The sequence below is a fragment of the Aedes aegypti genome, unplaced genomic scaffold (genome assembly GCF_002204515.2).
Source record: "Aedes aegypti strain LVP_AGWG unplaced genomic scaffold, AaegL5.0 Primary Assembly AGWG_AaegL5_hic_scaff_320_PBJ_arrow, whole genome shotgun sequence".
Lineage (NCBI taxonomy): Eukaryota > Metazoa > Arthropoda > Insecta > Diptera > Culicidae > Aedes > Aedes aegypti.
In genome coordinates, this window is record NW_018735983.1 from 7,338 (window position 1) to 25,139 (window position 17,802).

The 17,802-nt window shown below is 40.4% G+C and overlaps 1 protein-coding gene and 1 pseudogene across 1 annotated transcript; one reads left to right on the forward strand and one right to left on the reverse strand.

Moving 5' to 3' along the window:
• The first annotated feature begins 3,566 nt into the window (after positions 1–3,566).
• On the forward strand, positions 3,567–4,536 carry LOC110681062 (annotated as a pseudogene).
• A 6,323-nt stretch (positions 4,537–10,859) lies between these two features.
• LOC5572644 (voltage-dependent anion-selective channel) lies at positions 10,860–16,333 on the reverse strand (the record flags this gene model as incomplete). The annotated part of the gene is given in 4 exon segments (XM_021856827.1): positions 10,860–11,240; positions 11,304–11,512; positions 15,699–15,926; positions 16,014–16,333. Coding segments are annotated over 4 exon segments (849 nt in total). The 3' UTR covers positions 10,860–11,148.
• Between the last annotated feature and the right edge of the window lie 1,469 nt (positions 16,334–17,802).

Sequence of the window (17,802 nt, forward strand, 5' to 3'; positions counted from 1 at the left end):
TGATATCAACAAACCGATTGATTTTGTTTGTCATTATAAAGTTATATATATGTTTGTAGAGCGTTAAATTAACCAGGGCCGCTTGTCACTTTTGGATTAACTGTTTTAAGGTGATTTGTTTTCCGATAGCTATTTTTTAGCTGTTATATAGCACAAGATGTTATGATTTCACCATTTTAACACTTATATGACAATATCTGCTATCTGTTATTCGAAAAGATGTTTTCGGTGTTACTTGGGGCAACTTCTTTCCTGCAAAAACAAATGATTTATTTTGCGTTTAGCGCAAAAAGTTTTGAAAAATATCGAAAAACCGATTTTTGACAGAATTTAATGTGTTCAAATGCTGTTAAATGAGCGGTGAATGGCGTCTTTACGGTACCACACAGCTATCACTATATATGGTCGTTTTCTTAAGAAGTGCCGGCATTAATAAGCTCCCACGGTGGTAAAATTCAAATGTTATAGCGTAAAAAATGCTCATTCGCTTATATTTAGTATGAATTCATCTTTGGAAAACATTTTTCGTGATTGTTGATTCTAAATATTGAGTATTAGCAGTTCTAACTAGTGACCCATAATATGGGTCAGCAAATGATTGTTTACCACGGTTATGGATCACTTCCAATGAATGTAGATTTTTGCAATTTTAAAGCATTGCTCGCACGACTAACGTGTAAATCCATTCGTTTGCTCGGTAACAACAAGCTACACACTCGGTTACCAATGGCTTTTAGGGCGAGATAACAAGCTATGCGACATTGGATTCGATATTTTCATGCAATAGCACTAAGGATAAAACTCATAAAATATCAAGGCTTGTAAGTTTCATATTTTAGCGGACACAAATGGGTGAAAAACTTGGTGAGGAGCGAAATCAGTTCATGTCTCAGTTACTGCAATGCAGTATCACAAAAAGAGTCTCCAAAAAACATACACTCAAAATAATCCATACGTCATTGTTACGTGAAAACATAGGTGTTTTTTTTTCATCGCACTTTCCACGTAGCTCTTACGTTAATCATAGCTACACGCTACACGTAAGAGCTACGTGGATTTTCCGGTAGCCTTTACGAAGCGTTTTAATAGGACCTAGATGGTTTTGCATTAAATTTAACTGGAATAAAGACCAAACTTATCTCTAATAGGCTTTGGAAGAAAACTAATTCCGAATTGGAAAATGTAAACAGACCTAAAAGATTGTGATATTTTTATATTCAATCTGAGCATTGTGAATCCTGTTTCCCAAATGTTGTGAGTTTGTTCTGTCTTGTTGTAGTCTTCGCCTTCGGCGTGCTATAATTGATAGAGGTTATAAATCAGGTATAAAATATGAAATAATGCAGGGATTCTTCGGTATTCAAAGCATATTTACCTTGAAATCAATCTAACACAGGGTTTAAAGTTCAGCAGCTTCTGAAGTTCCTCAAAAATCAAGCGGGCGCCATCTTAGGATTTGCGCTCAACACCGAATGTACGCACAACATGCAGATGTCAAAATGAACTTAGGCACTTACGTGAATTTCACGTAAGTGCGATAGGTAACCTCAGTAACAATTACCGATTCACTATTTGATGGTTATGAATGGCTTAGTGATCTTTATCTTAGTAAGGTAAAGTGGAGGCAAAATGAATTTGGAATGATCTACGTGATTTTTCACGTAGCAATGACGTTTGGATTTTTTGAGTGTAAAACATGAGCAGCAACTTATATAGAGATGAAATATGCTTTCAAACAAGCACAATTATCATGGTTGAATGGTCATAACAGGGTGTCTGAAAAGTGTAAACTACCTGAAAAGCCTCTTCAGGTTTTATTTATTAATTCATTCCTATTCATTTTTCTACTGTCCATAAAAGGGCATTTACCCTTGTTTCCAGCTCGTTCAACACGTTATGTTTTGCAATACTTAGTGGACGCCATTGTTAACTTTCGCCAAATTTGCAATAGAAATGCATTGAGTTGAAAATCTCTTGATTTGCGCACTGATCCACACGCAGAAAAACAATTTTAAATATATAAATGATTCTGTATGATTTTCAATAAAAAAATATGTATTGTTTGCCGGCCTATAATTGGTTGTTATTGTTTTCAACAACACTGCGAATTTGGTTTCAACAATTTTTTTTTTGTTGATTTTGACAACCGCGTACAAACAGTTTGTCTCAAAAAATATATTTTTTGTCTCAAAAAATATATTTTTTGTTTCAAAAAATATAATTTTGTGTTTTAACAAATAAACTTTTGTTTTAAAAAAGTATGGATTTTGTTTTTAAAAAAATATGATTTTATAACAACAAATTTTTATATTTGAAATAAAAAAATTGTTTTTCGAAACAACGCAATGTTATTTTTTGAATCAAAGATTATTTATCCGTTTAAATAATAAATCCATTTGCATTATTTGACATTTCTATAGTTTGAAACTTCGAAAATTTTATTATTTTCTTAAAAAAACATTTCAAAAAAAAAAGTTATTCAATCACATATTTCTGCATGTCTAACATTCAAAGTGATTAGCTTCAATTGGCTTATTTGGCGTTCAGATTTTTGCTGTATGACTACTATATGCTTAATGGAATATTGATAGACGGAATTACTCTTCGCAATTCTTTCAAACTTCAGTTCTGCAAATTTGTTTCCATTCAAAATGTTTGTGGGTGGACTAAAACTAAGAAAGATTTTTATAAAAAATGGAAACACAATCGAAAAACAAAGAAAAAACTTACTTGTATACACCCGGTATGTTAGGCTCACAGTTATTTAACCCGTTTTCACTTCACAAAAGAAAAAAAAAAACTTGGCCTTTCACATGTTCAATATTTGACATTAAGCAAAACTAAACATTAGGAACAACAAGAATTATCATTGACATGAATGCATGTTACATTCAAAGTAATGTAGATTATTGTTGGTTCAAAAATAATTAAAATTATTTCAATTCAGTACATCCATTTGTATTGAATTGCGTATCTTTTTTGAAAGAACAAACAATATTATTATTTTGAATAGCTGATAATTCTTTGCGTGATAGAGAAAAAATCAGTTTACAAAAAACCTTAGATCTAAATGTTTTCTTTTCGTCAATCATTTATGCATTTTGAAGGAGTTCTTGGATCTGGAATTATTTTTTTTTTAAATCAGGAAAAACCTGGAAATATCAGAGCATTTCATTTCTGTGAATGAGTAGACACCCTGAGAAAATAATTAGCAAGATCAAGCTGAGGATCATGGGTTCAAATCCCTTTTACAAAAAAAAACTTTCTTTACTCCCCCGGGCATAGAGTATCTTTGTGTTTGCCCTACGAAGCATATGATTAAATCTAATAACTAAATACAAATAATCCCGTTACATAGTTCCATTATGTTCCCATTGCTCGCGACATTGCAGAGCTTTGCAAATTGTATCCTTGGCCAAGCTGCCGTCAAACTAATAGCTATATCAAAATACTGTTGCATATGAAAAGTGTTATGCATATCATAATTTCAGTTTTCTTAGTGTAGTAGTGTATTTGATAGTTGATATCTGTATTTTTTTTTTACTATATATTTTATAATTTTTCAGACCATACTCATTGGACTACAAATTGGAAACGTATCTCAAATCGCGCGCCTATACCTGGAGGACGAGGATCCGGTGCAGGCGGAAGCCTTCATCAACCGTGCGTCCATCCTTCAGGCGGACACGAAGGACGAAAAGCTGCAAATTCTCTACAGGTCTGCTACGCTCGTGTTCTTGACTACGCCGGAAGTTCATTGAAGCTGCCCAACGGTACAACGAGCTATCCTACCGTACCATCGTCGACGAAGGCGAACGTATGACTGCTTTGAAGAAAGCACTAATTTGCACTGTGTTGGCATCCGCTGGCCAGCAAAGATCTCGTATGTTAGCCACACTGTTCAAGGATGAACGCTGCCAGCACCTTCCGGCTTACTCTATCTTGGAAAAGATGTACCTGGATCGAATTATTCGTCGGTCGGAGCTGCAGGACTTCGAAGCGCTGCTCCAAGCTCACCAGAAGGCAAGCACTGTGGATGGCTCCACTATACTAGATCGCGCCGTTTTCGAGCACAATCTGCTATCGGCCAGCAAGCTGTACAACAACATCACCTTCGATGAGTTGGGCTCCTTGCTGGAAATTCCCCGAATAAGGCTGAACGCATTGCCAGCCAGATGATTACCGAGGGTCGTATGAATGGCTACATTGACCAAATCGATGGAGTGGTCCACTTTGAAAGTGAGTTTCATGTACTGTTGTAATAGTTTCCAATTTAATTAGTCAACTTTCATTTATTATCTTCACAGCTCGCGAAATTTTGCCCCAATGGGACAAGCAAATCCAAAGCTTGTGCTACCAGGTGAATGGATTGATTGAAAAGATTAGCGCTGCCGAACCCGAATGGATCACGAAGGTAATGGATGAAGAAATGTGCACCTAAGGCGTCAGAGAGTTACGATACGAATACGATTTTTAAAGAATCCGGAATCACCTGTAAGCGTTTGATACGAATAATAACTTGAAGTGTAATCTGTTTGCTTCGGTTTGTCTGATTTCGGTGATGACAGTAACCATGTAGGGTAGAGGTTCTTGACGGGGTTTGATTGCAGGGGGTTTTTTAAAGAGCTAAATCTGCAATCAGATGCAGCTCAGGGAGTATGTGGACGCCGAACCAACGCCGACCCACTAAAACTAGCCATGCACTGTTCTTGAGAAATTTTTGTTGAATTTCTCAAGTGGTGTGCAGAGTTCACAGACATTACCTTGGCCTCAGACTCCCATCTCACCGGAACCACCTTACGGTATTTCTTCGGGAAGGGGCCAGCGCATTTAGCACAACACGTGTAGCAGAAGTAGCCTAGGCAAACTGCTTCTCCTAGCCGATTTAAACAAGGGACCAGCCTCAGCAGGGCTAATCCTCTGCAGCCAACTCTTGGTCGGCGCGCCAATGGATCATTAAAATAACCAAAACGGCCGCTATGGCAAGCATAGATAGCGCCACCGTAGCCTTGTGTGTTTGGCAGAACAGCAATGCTGTCACAATGTTAATCCCATACAGTGGTGCCTTTGTGTTGATGCGGTGAGCACTGGCAAAACTACCTTCAATGATCAATTCTAGCATAATGTGAGTGACAGCCATAGTTACTGCATTCCAGCACTCGGCATCCGTACACATTTTCTGGATTATATTGTCCCCTCCGCATGTAGCGAGCATGCGATCTCTCACAACAATGAAACGCGGGCAATCGGACACGACATGCTACGCTGTTCCTCCACACCAGCACAACTGGGGCATGCAGGAGATTCTGATTGCCCGAACCTATGCAGGTACTACCTATAGCAACCATGTCCTGACAGAAACTGCGTCAGGTGGAAATTACCTTTTATACCAATCTGACACATTTGGTATTATCCGATGGGTCCATCTACCTTCAGTGGAGTTATCTCATTCCTGCTGTCAACTTCTGAGCGTTTTCTTCTTTACACGTGTCGCGGATTTTTCTGGTCCCTCTTTGGTTGAAGCATTGAACATCTTCCTTGATGATGAGCCAGATGGGCGTCATCTCGGCTATGATGCACACGGCCTCTTTAGATACCGTCCGGTATGCACTTGCCATTCTTAAGCACATTATCCTGTACGTGTTTTCCAACCGCTTTAGGTTCTGCTCGTTCTAAGCGCTTTTGACCAGATTGGTCCTCCTACTTAGTATGGATAGCACCACGCTTGCTAGGAGCTTGCGTTTGCTGGCAATTACAGCAGAGTTGTAAGACATCATCCTCGAAAGCGCCGCTATAGCCGTAGATGCCCTTTTACAGGCATATTCAACGTGGCTAGCGAAGCTGAGCTTGTCATCGATCATTACCCCAAGATGCCTAAAAGATCGCTTGGACTCTATGGTGCAATACCTATCGCGATAAGCGCCCGTTGCCGTATTTGCGGTTGTTGATCACCACCACCTCAGTCTTGTGACGGGCCAGTCCTAGTTTCCTAGACTTCATCCACTCCTCAATACGGAAATAGAGTGCGCTGCTGTCAACTCTACTTCCTCATCGATTATCATAGACGACCACTAGGGTGATGTCGTCGGCGAAGCCAGCAATCATAACACCCGTCGGAAAGGGCAGCCTCAGTACGGCATTGTACATCGCATTCCATACCATCGGGTTCAGGATTGAACTTTGAGGTACTCCCACGGTAATTCGAACGCTTTTCTGCCCCTCCTCTGTGGCATACATTAGAATCCTGCCATTAAGGTGAAACAGTTTGGAATCAACTTCTAAGATTCTCTGCTAATCTGCTAATATCAACGCACCCCCTAGCCATGGCCAATCTGCGTTGTTTACACAAACATCCCTATAAACCCCCACGCTGGGAAATACGTTTACCGAAAAAGGCGTTATGAGGCTCTGCACTGCATTCTTGTATTGGATTCACTTTAATGGCATTGTTGTTAGCAAATTCATAAAAAGTGAAAGAGAAAGAAAACATGATTTGTGCAGGCAGAGCCCCATAGGCCATGCTATACCCGTTAGCACGCCCGACGCCCACCGATGACAGAGTGGGTAGGCTCGCACCATCGTCCCGCCCTTCTACCTATTTTTGAGATAGGCAGTTCTGTCAGGGTGTAAATAGTTATTATTATCCATGTAATCAAAACGATTTACGACCTTCCACGTGTTAACGACCTTAAGGTGGGAATATTTGCGTGCCGGGTATGCGTATCTTCCTGTTGTGACATCACTTCTCCACAATGGCTTGGAGGTTTCCTTCTTCATTTCGGTTGTTCTGGAAAGATAAGAAAACAAGGAAAGGAAGGGGCCACATCACTCCACAGAATGGCGGCCCATCTGATATTAGTTTTGTGTTAAATAATTATTGTTGTGAGTAGAGATCCTGAAAGGGAGAAATGCGAGTAGGCGGTAAGCCGCCAATCGAACCGTCAAAATCCCTTTTCAGAATGCTTTTCATGTGCTAAGTAACTTGTAAACTCCTACTCAATTATGTTTTGTTGGCCTGCACGTTTTATTTAGGCACAATTTTTATTTAGAAAACTATTTGGATCCGAGATTTTAGGTGCAGATTGAGCATGTTTGATAAACAAGCATCCTGTTTTCAGTTAAAGAAAGTTTAAGAAGTTGGTGATTCTGTCATTTATACTAGCTATATACAAGAATTCACTGAATAAGTTTCAACGCGCGATTATAATACTTCAGTTTTTGTGCTGTTGTATTGGTGTATGTAGTGGGAAACCAATCAGTTTGGTGATTCTAACGGTAAAAAATAGCACGACGAAAGGAAAGTTGATAATCTATCATCATTATGATTTCAGTCCTAATTTCATGATCCGTTTAATAAATTCCGCGTATGATTCGGCAATTTTAACAATTTATACATGTGTATTCGAAGAAAACAGACTACGAGCATTTATTACCTTGCAGATATTTATCATTTTCTACAGCCTAATTTAATAATACCTACATTGGTTGTAACAAAAATTTGATCTTGGGATGTTGATTTGCCTCCTAATCATAGTTTCGACAATAGTCACATGCTTACTATCCCTTATGGCAGTGTTGTTGATTCTATTGTCTATCGCTCATCAGTTTCGCGCCACCCGGCAGGGACTTGGTCCTATGTACCCAATACTCTGCTGTGTCTTAACTTCACGCAATACATTCTGTAGATGTGTGATACAGTTTGCGGAATATTATGATTTATCACTTCGTTCAGATGGAAAATTCTGTTATGGTACCATATTCACATATCAGATAACTCCCACCTGGAACGATGTAATACATCGGAGACATGTAGATTCAGATGTATGTATACGATCTATGCCTAGTTCGGCTCTGATCGACAGGCAATCAGTGTATTCAGTTTTTCAACTAGCTTGAAGCGATGAACGTTTCAAGACAAGCTCTCCACTATATCTGCTAGCAATCACCGGTCGTCGATAGACATTTCGGTTCTTTTCTGCTAAAGAAAGATCCGATTGTATGCCAAAGACTATGGCTCATGCTTTTCAATACAGCTGGGAAAACAAGAACTACACCCAGCACCAAATAGTACGTAACTATGAGGCGGACCGGAAGGTTTGATGAGCAATCCCCACCAGTTTGGAATCAACTTCTAAGATTGCACTAAAACTTCAAAGGCACAAATCTCGCGAACAAAGCATCCAACAGCAGTGCACTTTTTATTTTGGCTTTGTGCACTAGCAGAAAGCTTAAAATAAGAAGATCAGAAACGTTTGCCAACTATTTCTCCAGTTTAGTGCCTTTGAAAACGTGAGTAGGGGCACAAGTCGGCCATTGTGGCAGCCATCTTTGGATTCCGAGATGTTTCACCTTAAAATAGCTTTCTAAAAGCTTACACAACTGCACCGGTACCTTGAGGCGGTGAAGTGCGTGTGCTATTGCTTCCCAGCTTGCGCTGTTGAACGTATTTTTCACATCCAGAGTGACAACCGCGCAGTAACGGATGCCGCTCCTTTTATGCTCGATTGGCACCTCAGCTGTCTGAACGACCGACTGGCTGGCGCCAAGAGTAAATTTACCTTTCCTGAATCCAAACTAGTTGTTAGACAGGCCATCCACACCTTATGTATACTGTACTAGCCTGTTGAGAATCAACCTCTCCAATAACTTGCCCGTCGTATCTAGCAGACAGATAGGTTTATACGCCGACGGGTCACCTGGTGGTTTCCCCGCCTTTGGTAGTAGCACCAATTCTGTCGCTTCCATACATCCGGGAAGATTCCTTGATCAATGCAGCGTTGCATCGTGATTCTGAACATGTCCGGATCCGCATTCGGGTTACCATCGGGTCCCAGTGCCTTGTTTGTCCCGAATGATTTCACGACTTCTGCCAGCTCTTCGTTCGTCACTCTCGCCACTTCTTCTCCTTCATCTGCCGCATACGGCGCTGGGGGCCATGGACTTGTGGGATGATGCGGGAAGAGTTCATCGATTATCGATCGCAGCAACTCGGGCGACTTCTCTTGAGGCGCTATGGTACTTTTGGTCTTAGCCATTACCACTCTGTAGGCGTCACCCCATGGACTCGAATTGGCACTCTCGCATAGACTATCAAAGCATGCCCGTTTTCGACGCTTGATTTCCTTTTTGAGAGCAAACCTTGCCTCTCTGAACGCTGCACCGCGTTCTTCTCTTTGGTCTTCTGTGCGTGCGCGTCGCATTCTTCGTCTAGCCCGAAGGCAGATTGCTCGAAGATTTGCAATTGATTCGCACCACCGTTACACCGGCGGCCTGTTCTCTCTAGGAGGGGCTTCCCTCGGCATGGAAGCATCACACGCTTGTGATATCACAGCAACTAGCTCTTCACCGTTTAGGTCCAGAGTGTTCCGTTCGCGGCTCAGGGCTTCAGTGAATACTTCGCCGACGAAGCGCCCTGTTTTCCAGCCTCGGGCTTGGATCGAGTTGCATCGCACTGCCTTCCGCCCGCCTGGTATTATACTATAGCGAATCGATTGATGATCGTTATGAGTATAACTGTCATCAACGCGCCAGTTCATGGTACCTAAAAGGTTAGGACTACGAAACGTCACGTCGATAATCGATTCTGCATCATTTCTGCGGAAGGTACTCACTGTACCCACATTTGCAAGCTCTACATAGGGATTCCAACAATAGCTGGCCTCTTTGGTTGGTGCAGCGGCTACCCTACTCCACTGCTCATGCATTAAAGTCGCCAGCTATCACTACTGGCTGCCGATTAGCTAGTTCGGCTATCATCCTGTCGACCATGTGGGAAAATTCCTCAATCGACCACCTTGGGGGCGCGTAACAACTGCAACAGAATAAGCCGCTATAGCAAAACCGTCATTTGAGATAGAGACTACTTCTTGGATTTGGTATCGTCCTGTCGTCCCTATAGCTGCATGGTTTATGCTGTAAGTGGAACAGCACTACGGGCGCTTATGGCTGCAAAAGCTCGCCTGAAAAGGGCATTTTGCAAGATTGCCGGGCAAAAACTATCAAAAATTGGGTTCACACTTGAAAAGGAAGATAAAAATAACACAAATGTTTCTTTTTAACAACAAAAGTTTGAATGAAACACAATCAATGATAAAGCTAATGCGAAAACAGTGAACTATTTTATTATTTAGACTTTGCTACTAAACAATACACGCTGTTATTTAGCACTTAAGCAAAATTTTCTTTCAAGGCCCAGGTAAAATGGTAAAAACAGTTTTTGACGTTAAAATCGACAAATCGAAAAAAAAATAATAATAAAAAAGCACAGATGTGTTATTTGCAAAAAAAATGCTGTGTTTCTATTTCGATTTGTTGATTTTAAGGGCGAAAACTAACTGCTTTTCACTTTTGACATTTGCTCCATTTTTACTTGGGCCCCGAGAAATTCAGATATGCGAATTGTGAACCATATTTTGACTAGTCCTATTTTTTTTAAATTTTACTTAGCTAACCTAGTTCAGTGACTCCTGCACAGGTAAACGCACGAAAAGTGGCATTACATAACATATCGCGTATTATTGTTTTAGCAATGTCTCATTATAGTTAAGGTAATCTATACTCAAGGGCATTTTTCGGCTATACAGTCTAGAAAACCTTTGCGTTGATTATTTTAAAATCTTCGTCAACGTTTCGGTCCTTGTTGGTAATCTATACTTATGAGCTTACGTTGCATCTGACGATCTACAGGGTAACGACGTATATCAAGCGATGAAATGTGAGGGTTCAATACTTCGCAGTTCTCGTATTTCATGCATGTAAAACGCGTAGCATAGAATTATAGGAGTTGCGTAATGTTGGCCTGTCACGTAGTGGGTATCTATTCATTTTACCTTTTCTCAAAAATTCAATAAACATCTTCATCTAGTTTTAAGGACTGTACTGATTCTTCATCTTTATTTGATTCTTGACTGTGTATCTTTTGTTCACGTCTCACTGCGGACTGCTTCTTCCTCGTGGGCAGTGCATTTAGTATTCGCAAAACTCATCCCATAACCAGTGTGGGGAGTGCGCTCTTACCGAGACATGCTGTCTTTCATCATGATGCGAATGTTTGTTTTTTTACTATGTGGTTTTTCACTTTTTTTTATTTCTTTAATAGTTATTAGATTTGAATCTGTTTGTTAAAACACGAACACGATTTTGACTCGCTTAGGCTTCGAGTTCCAGAGCAACACCGATCTTGTGTCCGCCAGTGTTGAAGCTCTTGCCATCGATCATCGTGGACAGGGTCAGGGTGACTCCTGGAAAAACAGAGGAAAGATTAGCAAAGAGGAGTAATTGGCCAAATGCGAGCTTGAACTTACCGTCGCGCAGCTTCTGCTGGTAGCCCAGACCGATCTGGCTCTGATTGTTGACCTTAGCGCGGACGCAGGCATCCTTGTCCAAATCGTACTTGGCGCCGAGTCCGAATTTGGTAGCGTTGGAGCCGGAGGCCCACGACAGCTGAACGGCGGTTTCCAGACGATCGTTGCATCGCTGGTAGATCAGACCACCGAATTCGCGGCCATCGTTACTAGAAAATTAGGAGAAATACATTCGTTACTTATTCCGATTTTTCGACCGAACTTGGGAAGTTATATGGACCTGAGAGCTCTGATTTTGATATACCTAGGGGAGCACCATCGACGAATTACAAATCTTTAATTTGGGTAGGAACATCGGTTTTGGCCAGTAGTAGCCACACACCGTTTTACATAGCCAATCAGCATGAAACCATTTGTGTTCAGTAGATCATTTTCACATGAATGAGCTACACTCATTCACTCGTCTGAAATGATTCAAAACATAAGAAAATTCTATAACTCCCATACACATAGTCTGGCCACACAACTCCTAATATGGCTATTCTCATAAAAAATCAATGTGATTGGCCAATTTAGGAATCGAACCTGACCGAAACTGGTTCTGGTGGCCTATATTGACTAGTGATCCTTTATAGAGAGATAAGCGAAAGTAAAATGGAATGATTTGGCAACAGACCAGCAGTGCTGATTTTGCTCGGCGTCGAGAATAATATTGTAACACGGACATGACTTCCTCATGGATATAAAGTGTATTTTGTTTCGTTATAGATCTTTGAGCTACATATCAAAACTAATAAACAGCCGAAAAAATCAAAAACTAAAAATCGCATTGACAAAAATTTAAACAAGTAAAACATTTCATTTTTTGCTTCAAGCAAAATTACTTTTACCGAAATAATTTCAAGCGGATTACATTACTCCTCAAGAAAAGTTCAAAACAAACATAACGCATGTTCGTTTGGCTCACACTTTGACAGCTCTCGCTGCTCGATTGGCTCACACTTTGACAGAAATGTCAGCTTCCGCGAATCTCTCTTATAAAGGATTTCTAATATTGACCAACGAGATTTTCAAAATCTTGCGTTTGACATATGTGGAGTACAAATAAGGCTTCCAATATATTTGTGCTTATTCTGCGCGGCGCGTGAGTCGAGACGAGTCGATCTCACCGCGAGTGACGTGAGACGACTAATGTTAATCAAATGAGAGCGAGTCGACAATTGTCACCTGGACTGGGAGATATATGAGACCATAGTAGGTTCATTTTCTATAGTGATGAACGATGGAATTTCGCGAAGTAAGTTCATCCTAAGTACTCGCACTCCGTTTGAAACACCGGGAAAATAGTGCTTCCACTTCTCATTTCTAATGGAGATTACCTCTCCATACTTCATCATATAGTCCGCGATGGTAACTTGACTCATCGACGGTGGGAGGTCATGGATTCGAACCGTCACTGCGTCACATTCGATGTAAACCGGAATTCGAAATTTCGTGTTACCACAAAGCATTGTTCGTTTCCAATTATGCTCTAATTGGTAGCGAGCGACAATCTCTTTCGACTTTATTTCGATGAGCACACAGTTGCGCGTGTGATGCAACTGTATACTCTTCACATCAGAAATCTGGAGCTTTATTTCATTCTCCAAAAATTGTTGTACATTTGCCACATCAGGGCGAATGGGGAGAACACTGAAGTCAACCACTAGAGCAGGCCTGCCCAACCTTTTTGAACCGCGGGCCACATTTCAGCAATAATATTGCTTAGCGGGCCAAAACATTTCCAACATTTTTTTCACTCAGTTTTCTTTAATGATCTTGCGAAGGAGTTGTTTTCAAGATTATGTCAGTATTTAGTTGAGGAATCGTTGAAAACCTGAACTAAATTTTATATAAGATGTTATAAAAATCCTACTCAGAATTTTGTCACAATTTCGCCCATCGTTATTTAAGTACAGTCAACTCTCCCTTACTCGATATTCCGTATCTCGATATCGAGTTAGAGAACCATAGTAAAAGTTGGTTTTCATGGCTAACTCGATGGTCCCTTAGATCGCAGTTGCACTGGTTTTGTGTTCTATAACTCGATACCTCCCTAACTCGATGGTCCCTTCAATATCGAGTAAGGGAGAGATGACTGTATCATGCCTAGGGATGTGTAAGAAAACCTGACATTTGGCAAAAATCCAAAGCAGTTTATACGCTGAGAATATCCATTCTAAAATCCTGTTATGGAATCTGCGAGATATTTCTCCAAGATTGCATATGAATCTTGTTAAGAATATGTTCAGAAATCCACACAAGGTTAAATGGAAACACTGCTCAGAATTTTGTGAAAAATTGGTTCAGAAGATTCTGAAAAAATATGCTTATGATTTGGTGAGAATTCTACCTAAGGTTTCTGTAAAATTAGTGTGTAAGATTATTAAATTTGTTTTACCAAATTAGGATGATAGTGTTGTCTAATAACACAGACCAAGATATAAGAAATTAATGTAATGTTTGGAATGATACTAATGAAGAAAAAAAAAGTGTGTGTGATTTTGTAGAAGTCAAGCCTTTGCTGTAGTATTCTGCTCGATTTAATTTAGCCTTTTCCCATCATATTTTATTTAAGATTGATCAAATTTCAGTCTCTACTGTCAAATATTGAAGAAAGTCATGGAATATATGTTATAGTGTTGTTAAAATCTTAATTAAATTATTGCGATTATTAAAAAGTATGATTTCTCATTATGAGTCTCAAATTGATTCTCGCCTCCTTGATTTATACGTAGAATAATTTTATCGCTTATCAACTTAAAAAAAGAGTACTACCAAATTTTCTATTATTTAAAAAAGCTATTTAATCTCGAATTGAAAAAATTGCAACAATGTTGCACTTTGTGTTGGCCATGACAATTTTTCTATATCCCAACCCGCAAAATTTGGGACAAACAATGTGAGTGTGCTAGGTTTATTGATTATTTTGCGTTTGTTTCGATCGCCATTTGATTCACTGAGTATAAGCAAAATATGACAATACATCATTGGAATCATTAAAGATATCAAGTAAATTTAGAAAATTTAAAAACTAATTGAACCATCATACTAGCGTAAAATTAAAACGAAGTTTTCAATAATGATTCTTGGTATGTTCTTACTTCAAATGAGTAGAGCAGCCTGCGGGCCAGATTTAAGAAGAGTCTTCAAACTCTTCGCGGGCCGGATGCGGCCGCGGGCCGTACGTTGGGTAGCCCTGCACTAGAGTGTTATTCCGAGCACTGCACATTTTCCACAAACTGCAAACGAAAGCGAGAAAGGCAAAGAAGTACGTCCGACGCGTGCGATGTTTGGCTATCAACTGATGGCTCCCTTCTTGAAGGTAGAGCTGGTGCTGATGTATATTCTCGTGAGCCAAAGCTGAATCAGTATTGCTCACTTGGAAGACACTGCACTGATTTTCAGGCGGAAATATTTGAGCCTAAGGTGTGATCAAAAAATATCACAGATGTTGTCTTGTTTTTTGTATTTTGGACTTTTAATATGATTGATGGCCCACTTTATTGCCCATAAACGCATAATTGTCCCATGTGAATAGGAAATCCAGCAAACATGTGCCTGACATGCGTTTATGGGCAGTTTAGTACGTCGCACATGAATTTATGCACAGCAGATACTTCAGATTACTTGAGAAGAGTACTGAAATCTATCACACCCATTCTGTTTCGAAAAAGAAAAGAATAGAAACGCGTTCGATTGGAACAAGCTTAGACTGTCAACTGGTATAGCTACCTGAAGTTACCCATTTTGTATGGGAAAACTTTGCTTTGGGTTTTATATATTTTTTAGGTAAAATCGGTGGCCCATATTGCTCTGCCTTCCCCTATATGCTATTCTTATGAGACAAATAAGCTGCATTCGAAAGTAAGTACATCGATAATCTGCCATTGTCCATTTGAGCACTGCCAAATATCACCTCATAATTAATTCTGTTATAATCAGCGCGCATCTTAAAAAAGGCAGGGAAGTGAACATTGACCCAGTGAGGCTGTAATGCCTAGAAGAAGAAGCTATCTGTTTCGATGCTATGCTAAAAATCTTTAACAGAAATGCAAGTCAGTTTCGGAATACTTCCTCGTTATAAATTTATTGCTTTTATCTAGGTAGATTACTTCAGCATCACACCCTCCATTATTTTTTATGATCAGTGACCGCGTGATGTCTGCAGCATACGTGATCACTCTTCAGGTGAGTTTATCTTATCATAAGCAGGAATATATGACCAAATTAAATACCCCACTCAGTGAGTATTACACGAGATAAAAATTTAAAATATGATAACCATCAAGCTAAAATTCCCCGTAATATTCCGATTGTGTAATAAGTAAACTGATCATTTGAATAAATACTTACACGTTGGTGTGCAGAACAAAGTCACCGGTCGAGTAGCCGAGAGCGAAGTTGTTGGCGGTGACCTTGGACTTCTGCGAGTCAAATGCAACCTGGTAACCGGCCAGCCAGCCCTGGTAGTTGAACACACCGGAAGCGTTTACCAGTGGTCCTGCGAGATCGACATTGACGTCGGCATCGACGCGGACCTTATCGTGCGAGTAGGCAGTCTTAAAACGTCCGGTCTTGCTTCTGTAGGACAAAGTAAGAACATTAGCATTGTCTGTCTTCCGGCGATACTTGTACGTGACGCTGTAGCCAAACTTGGCACTATCGTACCCGGTTTGCGGAGCGAACGATCCATCAAAGGACAGCTTCAGACCCTTGACGAGCTGATTTTCGACGGACACCTCCGAGGTCAGAGTGTTGTCTGTGTTCCACTTCTCGGAGAAGTTCAGACCGTACTCCTTGACTTTGTACTTGGTCTCCAGGGAACCGAACACCTTTCCATTGTCCTGGTTGGACGATCCGCTGGTGTTGAACTCTACGCCAGAGTTGGTCTTGGTCTTCACATCCAGCTTCCATAGACCGAAGTGGTAGCCCTTGTTGAAGACATCGCGGGCCTGCTTGCCGAGATCTGCGTATGCTGGTGGGGCCATCTACAAGAAAATCAATGCGTAATGATGTATATACTTCTACAACCTATAGGTATCTTATTTCACCGAGTAATCGTTTGCCGGAGATTGCAGTTGCAGCACGTGAGATTGCTAATCTGAGATAATTTTAGATCGATCCCGTTAGAGCAATGACCTTGCCGAGACAGCGTTGAACCATGCTTTCTCTTTCAAATGATTCTATTAATACTCCACCGTGTCTAGAGGATCGGTTCATGTAGAAAGCCATCCTCATCTAAACACACATACGTCAGGATTCTTATCGACACCGCGAGAAGGTTAGTCAAGCGAGCAAAATAATAGTAAACAATTTGCGCCCATCCTCCTTTCGATTCAAATCTCGCTGAACTCCACCGCTTTGGCGTTTGTGGTTAGCTCACTCGTTTCAGTCTGTTTCGATTAGATGTTGTCTCTGACACAGTCGGCAGTTTTCCATCGTTCGACTGTTACAGCGAACACATTCTAAAAATATAAGGGCTTGTGCATTGAAACAAAAGTAAATAAACGGAAGGTTCAAATGCAGCATCTTGAACCAGCAATGTCCTCTCGTGTAAAGCTTCGAGACATTTAATGTAAGCAACTGCCTTTGAGAGATAGCGCAAAACAAATGCGCTTGGTACTAGCTTCTCGTATCACTGATTGGTAACTTATGACAACGTGGATGCCAGTGGAATGAGTGCACTGTTACCATCGAAGTGCATACTCCTAAATGACGTTATGGCATACAAAGTTGCATTAGTCCGTCCCAGACATTTAACTAGAGTACCAATAAGTGTACACCATGCTTATGGAAATGGAAACATTGAACGTATCGTGAAGTATCAGAATAAACTCTCTCTCTTTCTCTTTGATCGCCTATTTCATTACGAAAAAAGCGTCTATATAAAAAGTGTTTGAACAAACAATGTTGCAAATGGTCCCATTTTTATGAAATCAATTTTTTTTCAATAGTAAATTGATTGTTTATAAATTGTTTTACTATTGAAACGGTCAATCGACTTTTGGATTAATCTGATTAGTATTAAATCATATGTTATTTATCATATGCAATAGTTCATAGTATTCATCTGGTTCCTTTGTCTCAAGTTCGTCGAAAACCAATGGAGCTCTGGAGTTACCTTGGGAAAAAGAAGGTTAAGCGCAACCAAAACCCTAATTCCGCGCAATTTTCGAAAATCCCTTAGAAATGAAAAATTTGTTAACCTTCAAATCGTCGAAGAACAGGGGGTCCGTAGCCTTGAGGTTACGCTTTCGCTTTATAAGCGGAAGGTCATGGATTCAATTCATAGCCCCTCCAAAAAAATAACCCGTCCAGCCACCAGAAGACGCCGCACGGAGGGACCGTGCTTAGGGGAACACATCCATCCTCCGTCAGTATCAGATGGTGGCTGAGACAAACTGACCCACTTCGCAGGCAGCTAGCCTCAAACGACTCAGGAACACGGCAAAACGAA